Source organism: Cynoglossus semilaevis, chromosome 20 (genome assembly GCF_000523025.1).
Source record: "Cynoglossus semilaevis isolate Cse_v1.0 chromosome 20, Cse_v1.0, whole genome shotgun sequence".
Lineage (NCBI taxonomy): Eukaryota > Metazoa > Chordata > Actinopteri > Pleuronectiformes > Cynoglossidae > Cynoglossus > Cynoglossus semilaevis.
In genome coordinates, this window is record NC_024326.1 from 11,246,108 (window position 1) to 11,253,612 (window position 7,505).

At 40.4% G+C, this 7,505-nt stretch overlaps 1 protein-coding gene across 4 annotated transcripts in view; it reads right to left on the bottom strand.

The window, feature by feature from the left end:
* Positions 1 to 2,108: 2,108 nt before the first annotated feature.
* ca8 (carbonic anhydrase VIII) overlaps positions 2,109 to 7,505 on the bottom strand; it is a 7,478-nt gene continuing 2,081 nt past the window's right edge. For 2 of the 4 annotated variants that reach the window (XM_008334680.3, XM_008334677.3), the window contains exons 2-9: positions 7,138 to 7,320; positions 5,507 to 5,698; positions 5,272 to 5,396; positions 4,243 to 4,338; positions 3,649 to 3,711; positions 3,486 to 3,534; positions 3,234 to 3,346; positions 2,109 to 3,111 (exon numbers count right to left, since the gene is read on the bottom strand). In XM_008334680.3, the coding sequence (XP_008332902.1) occupies positions 2,977 to 3,111; positions 3,234 to 3,346; positions 3,486 to 3,534; positions 3,649 to 3,711; positions 4,243 to 4,338; positions 5,272 to 5,396; positions 5,507 to 5,698; positions 7,138 to 7,207 (843 nt within the window). In that variant the 5' untranslated portion in view covers positions 7,208 to 7,320 and the 3' untranslated portion in view covers positions 2,109 to 2,976. The remainder of the gene's footprint in view (positions 3,112 to 3,233; positions 3,347 to 3,485; positions 3,535 to 3,648; positions 3,712 to 4,242; positions 4,339 to 5,271; positions 5,397 to 5,506; positions 5,699 to 7,137; positions 7,321 to 7,505) is intronic. The other 2 variants (XM_008334678.3, XM_008334679.3) reach the window with 2 other exon arrangements.

The window sequence follows — 7,505 nt, forward strand, 5'->3', positions numbered from 1 at the left end:
GGTGGCGCATTGCACTAGTTAGAATAACTCTTGCTGCCGTGATGATAACACCAGCTGAACGTGTATCTCCGTTATTCTTACCACGGCTCAGTAAATATACTCTCGGCCAGGTGAACATGCAGTATATATTGATTTGAATATGTGACGAGGTGATTAGTTTTGTACATACGAGCTAAAGTAACCGTTTATCGTGAAAGGGTTGAGACTTGTATAGTATTGAGTGAAGGAAATGAATGTAAAAAATGTATGATGATGTTTATTAGTCAATGTGTTTTATGTTATGTGTCATTTATTTATATATATAACTTGTATTTGTACACATTGTTTTGTTTTGTTTTTTCTTTCTTTCTTTAGCAGCATCACTGATAAAATGACTGTATTGACAATGTAGTTATTGTGGTTCAACTCTGAGGGAAAATCATAACACATAAAAATTGTCTAATTTACACTCAAGAAAAGTAAGTCATATTTACAGTAAAATATAAGTTCATGATATTTGAAAAAATTTAAAATTTAGTGAAAACAAACTAATTTGTTTTTCATGAACATAATAAATGTTTTATTATTGTTATTAAAATGTTGTTGTTTTTTTAAACTGTGTTGTGAAATGCTGGTGTGTCTTTGGAGTGAATAATTACCAAACTGTACCTGAGGATATGACCAGTCACAGTGTGACACGCAGCTGCTTGTCCTCACACCAGCAGCAACATCTCGAACAGTTTGGCCTCAAATATTTGAATTAGCTAAAGTTACCTGTTTTCCATCACATGTGACAGTTTCAGTGACAATATTCTGTATTCAAATCTCTCTGTGTTTGCTCAAATGTTCAGTTTGATTTCTACTAATTCAACAGAAAAAATATACACAGCAACAACTTGTATTGTGTCTGGAAATGCAGTTGAATAAATATATCATTTTAAGTTTTTACAATAAAAAAACAGGTTACAGTTTGGCACAAAAACATTGATTTTAACGTAATCTTAAATCTGGCCTAGAAAGACGATCACGCACCAGATCCCCTCTAACGATATGACCGCCGTGTGACATACATCCTGTATTTTTCTTCTGCCTACATTTCCTTCCTTCCTTTTATGGTCAGGTCAAGTTGCAGACATAATGTTTTTTTTAATTACAAAAAATAATAAAATTGAATTAACTCAATATACTTTAGTAGTTTATTCATATTGATTAACATCAAAAAACACAAATACGTTTTTTTTTTTGCTCTGTTTGTAGTCTGCCGTCTTCTTATTGGTCTGTGAATTTCTGCTTAACCCGAACCTGTATTTGGACAATCCTGGCCGTGGTGACCTTTTTGCTGTGACGCAACAGCTAATTATGCTAATATCAGTATCGCCATGTTAACCAGCCCTCAATAACCAGCAGTACTACAGCTGAACGTACTCTTTCATGTCCCAGTCTCAGCTGGTGGGACCAGATTAGTATTAGTTTACACTACAAACAAAAGTCCTCTGTTCACCTCCTCTCTGTTCTCTGGCCGTCCACAGTCTTCTTCTGTGGTATTCTTGTGGCACCATTACCTCTTTCAAAACCCGCCTCGCCAACCCATTCTCTCTGCACCCCCCACCCCCCCAGCCCCCCTCGACATTCAACTGCCCAAACTGCCCAAATGAATGGGGTTTTGTTTCACTGCTGCTCATGTTCTGTTATTTCCTGCCGTTTACAGAAATCCATATGTACGCGATGGCTGACGTCTCCAATCATTTTTTGTTTCTTATCTGATTTGGGAAACAATATAATAATATAATAAAGGTGTTCAACATTAATTGCACCACCCATATATCAGTGATGGGAGTCCTTAAACTGTTTCTTTTTTTTTTCTTCAACCCCATTGTTTCCTTCATGTTAAAACATTTCTGCACTGATGCCAGTCTTCTGAACTAAATCTGGCAGCCGCTCATGTGTTTATATATAGACTAGTCCCAGGCTGGTACCTGAACTGGGTTAGTTCTTCCAGGGCTTGATCCATTATTCTGAGATTCCAGAGAACCCAAATATCTCAGAGAAAACCTAGTTTCATTTAAAGTCGGCTGCTTGAGAAAACATTATGTTGACTGTAAAAAAAAAACACAAAGAGAGGTGACAGGTTTTGTTTTTTTTTATTGCACAAATACACACGTTTTCACCACATATGCTAAAACAAAGCTACATGGATTAGCATTCTTAACATCACATTACAAACATCCCACACTTTACGGAAGATCACGTTCTAAGACCAGGTCAACAAACGGGGGTTTGTGCTGCTGACTTTGTACTAACAGGAAGTTTTTCAGATCATGTCCCAACACCAGCCCAGAACATTTGTACCAGCCATAAACAGGTTGATATCGTGTTGTAGTTCCTAAAAAAAAAAAGGAAAAAACTCATCTTGGACTTTCTCTTGGGTAAAATTAGGATTTGTCATTGCACCAAGAATTTAAATCAAATGCAAAGTCATTACAAAATTGGCACATAAGGTATTTGGCAGCCAAATTTTTCTCAGCTCTAACACAAAGGTCTGTGGTTACCTGTCATGTTGTTGTCATTGTTAACAATAGTCAGAACGTGTCTTTGCCTTCATCTAATGTGAATACAGTCTTCCTAAATAGTGATGTTTGATATGTTTTGATCCATAATTCTTCAGTTTTTCTCTGTCTCTGCAGCCAATGTCTTGGACCACATGTAGTTGACGAAGACTTGTTCTTACTAACGTTGGACCCCCCCCCCATTTTAAATTAGCAAATGGGTTAGCAGGCTGTCATGGGTAGAACACTCCAAATACCTTCACTGTCTTTTGAAGCTACAAACTACAAACTGTGTTTCATTTGAAACCTTCTAACAATGTGGTGTGAATGTGTCCTCGTCTGTGTTCTAGGTTATGTAAAGGTGACGGCTGACCCGATGTTACACTGTTATTTTGTTTTACATGTGTTTCTTACAGTCCATTTCTTTTGAGTCGGGAGAAATACACCAGAGTCACCGGAATGCAGCGCGAATTGTGCGATCATTGAGCGGTTGTGTCGGGCGGAAGTTGTCCCCCAGCATCCCATCATTCCCTTCTGAAAGCTCCGCCCCTTTACCATGGGAACGCAGCCTCCGGAACTCCTCAATCTGCAGAGTGAGAGAACAGTTAAAAGTAAAACCTCAGAACATATATATATATATATGAATAATGTTCACACAGCCAATCAGTGTCTCTCTACAGCGTTCTGTACAGTAACATGTTTTTTTACCTGCAGCTGTGAGATGGTGAGAGGATACCGGTAGAGAATCCAGGTCACATTTTCACTGCAGGGGGGGGTGGTCAGAGACCCTTCGTACACCCAGTAGTCCCTCAGTAATGGGTCTGGGGATTAGAGTGAAGTTCAGAGAAATCATGAAGTGTTTCAAGGACAGAGCAGCTGCGTTACATTTTGGAACTCTTGTCTTTAATAAGCTGACTGTAGCCTTTCAGTTTTTATGATAATATAATGACTGGTACTGACCAGGTAACAGAGTGTTGGGGTTGAAGCAGGGAATGATCTTGTTCTTCCCCTGGAAGAAACGTTCCAACAACAGTAATTATGAATATTATTCTCACACAGGACTGTTGAACTACAGCAGTATCAACTCTTTGGGACCTTCAATATGACCTTTTCTCTGCCTCACCTTGTACTGTAGGTCCTGCAGGACTTCTGTGACCGCCTTTAGACCCAGATGCTCTTTGCCAATCTGATAAAAACAACAGTAAAAGGTCAAATCAGGTCATCATATACTAGTTTGATAGGATGATTTTATTTTTAAATTGAGTGTAGTTTGGACTTTATATTTTATAATAATATTGGTGAGAGTCTATTATTATTGTGTCCAACATCAACCCAACATTTAGGACCAGAGATTTTTTAAGCTTATCGTTTACATGCACAGCTGCTTGGGATAATATTTCTCACAATTCCTGGAAGGAAAAGTTCTCAAAGGCCACTGAGGTGCAGACAAAGTCAATGTTTTAAAAAAATATAGGACATGATGAGGGACAAGGACAAACACGTCTAAAAGGCACCACTACAGTTATGTGGGGAAAGTCTTTCAGCTCCACTTTATACAATACAATATATACATATACAGTATATATGTATATACAAATGTTATTATTTGGGCATTAATCTGTGAATTAGTGAAATTAGTTTTGGTCGGTTTTGTGCAATATTTGTTTTGTTGGAGTTTATTCTTGTGAAACGCTGTTGTTATATAAATACTATATACCTGTACGAAGAGAGCGATGATGAGGACTCCATTCTTCTTGCCCAGAGCGTCCTCTAAGTTCTTGAACAGAGTGCTGTTCCAGTGAATCAGGTGGAGCTGAGCATGGAGAGACAACAGGACACAACTTGAAGTGAGAGGCTGTTGTTGTGAACAGGTGTAGTGAACAGCAGTGAGGGTCTTTGTCACCAGCTGGTGCTGACTGATGGTTTCCAGTCTGAGTTCCTATGAGCCGTGTTAACAGACAGGCCAGACTGAGCCTCGTCCTAGAATAATTCATCAGATAACAGATGATGACAACATGAGGAACTAAGTTCTTACTTAATCTACGGGGGTATGCTGACAAACAGAGAGGGTGAAAGAACCGAGGTATGTTATAAATATGCACAATAGTAAAATAAAGTGCAGTTTTTAGACCACTCCCACTGACCAAATAGTTAAAGTACAAACAGTGTATTTTCTGCTTGCTTCTCCTCCCCCTAACGGCAGAGTGTGCTGATGTTTCCTTAAGAGATCACTATGAATTTGTTTACTGGGCTTTTTGAGCTCTTTCTGTCAAATAGACATTGTGTTTACTAAGGGCTGGGACAAACAAACGAGGCTTAAAAACATGTACTCCAAACTGCCTCATCTGACGAAGGAGAAAAAAGTTTTAAAAAGTCGCACAAGAGGAGAGGAATTCAACCGATGAGACCGTCCGTCAAATCAATCAAAACAGCAAATTAGTTGTCGTTATATAATTATTAAAATGACTTGATAACAGAATAGAATAGTCATATATATCACTCTTTTAAATTGAAATTCTCACTCAAGTGAATTGGAGGTCAGAACAGGTTCAGTGTTGGAGAATCCAACCGACGACAACAACAGAAATGCTGAAGGACGACTGATAGAGAAAGAAGCCTAAACACTTTTCCAGCTGTGAACACTAGCTCCAGGTCATCCTCTTGTATTTATAGTATACGTAGTCTTGTATATGCTGTATGCGTGTACATGGGTGCATGTGTGTACTGCTGTGTACGCACTCCATACCTCCATGGGGAAAGCCTTGAAGTTAACTGTGTGCTCTGAACCTCTCTGGTTCTCCTTTCCCCAGTGGAATCGAACCTCGTGAAGCTCATACTCGTGGTGGCTCGGCAGTGGACCTCCACTGACCACTGACGAAAAAATCCCAGGCAAACACAAGGCAATTTGGGACGATGAAACAAGAAGTTTTAGGGTCAGTTTCTAAGGTCAACAGTTTGTCGATAGGTCATCTGGGAGTCACCTGATTTGGATTTGAGAACGATGCGCGCGGTGTGTCCATCGTTGATGACCTCACAGTCTCGGCACACGACGTAGTTTGGTGATAAACTGATGTCTAGAAGGGAGGGGTCGTACTGGGCCTCCCGGGAGTTCAGGTTTATCGGAGACTGGTACTCGCCGTTGGCTGCTGGGAAATGGAGTCCCCACTCTACACCTGTGGACAAAGAACAGAATGAATCACGCAGCTCGTCTTTAACTCCAGTTCCTGTGGGTCTCAGTGTTCATACCTGTGTTCTAACACAGGTCTTCACACACACTTTGACACTTGGACTTTTCAGATGTGTTGCTACGTCAGAATCTAACGTGCAAGTGGAATTTCATGATCTGATCAGAGTTAGAGTTAGATGAACCACAGGTGGTTGATCATCTCTCACACTCAGAACAGTGTAGCACACAGAGAACACCAAGGAGGAGGAGGAGGAGGAGGAAACAAAAACATTTGGCCAGTGTCATGTTCAGGAAAGCTGTGTGGATGCACTGACAATCAGCTCGAACCACAGTCACACAAACACACACACACACTCACTCACCACAGTGGCTAACTGTTCACTCCATCCACTATCACATTCCCTCTGTGCTCAGCAACTAAAGCCTTGACAACGATGGACAAGAGGCAGTGAATGCTTCACTGCAGCTAAACTACACATAAAAGACTGAGAAGAGAGAGGTGGAACAGAGGGAGAGAGAGAGAGAGAGGAGGTGAAAGGGACTTATTCTTATTCTAACCCATTCCTCACAACTTCAGCGGTTCTACAGCAGGTAGCGGGTGATGTGTACCATCGAACAGTTGATGCAGGAAGGGTGTAGATTACAAATTTAAAGCAACTTTGCTTTAACCCTTTAGAGACATATTCTTAGTTAGAACCAACTGTGAGTCATTTGTCCTGGTAGAAAACACTAAAAACAGGATTTTAGTAACAACCAAACATGTTCAGCGTAAGTTCTAAGACAAATGGCCCCAAAATATTTTCTGGAATAAAAAAATAAAAAAAGAACTACCAAAAACACTTTCATTATTAATCAACTTAGCCTTGAAATGGAACGAGACGACAGTTCTATTTGTGAGCCAGTGATATGATTAGATGCTAATCAGTTTAGGAACCGTTAAACACCACACAGAATACTTACAGGAGGAATGTGACACTTCAGTAACACAGCACATCCCTCAGTGCTCCACCAGGCAGCGGTGAGAGAGAGACAACAGGCTGTCACGTTATGTTTACACAGACCAACAACGTGGCATCACAAGATTCTGTGATTTCATCTGAATTTGACTCATTAGATAACAGCTTAACAGAATTATGACCTGGGTTTGACCCACTGGAGTCAGACTTGTCTGGTCCAACAACGAGTAAAAATCTGATGGATTATTGTGGTGTGTTTTTAATTTGATTCTATTGAGCCAATATGCAAAGCCATATTCCTTATGCGTGTGTAAACACACTTGTTACTAAATACTAATCCTGATTCTGACGGTCAATATTCATTATACAGATATTACCATATACTGTTAATAAAATTTAATTTAGGGTCTGGGTCCCTTTTTGCCCCTGACCCCCCTGACCCCTGTGTCTGAGATGGGGACTGGCCTACCTTCCTCGTAGCCCCAGCTCTTCTCATCTTTCTGGTTACACTGTGACTCCTGGTTCATGCTGTCGCCCATGTTGCACGAGTGTTTGTCAAGGTAGCTGCAAAACCAGTCTGTCTTCCCAGTTCCTAGTGGTGTCCTTGTCACACTGGTTTTGTCCACACACTTGGACACTTGGAGTCCTGTCTCTGCAGAATGTTGAATGGAAAGTTTTTATGTTGTACTTGTCTTTTCTGTAAATGCCTCTCTCTCTCTCTCTCTCTCTCGTCCAGACAGAACTACCTGATACCTCTCCTGTTTCTTCCTCTTACAACTTTTCAGTGTTAGGACTCTGTGCCCCTCTACGTCTCCTATCTCTCTGTTGCTCCTCCCT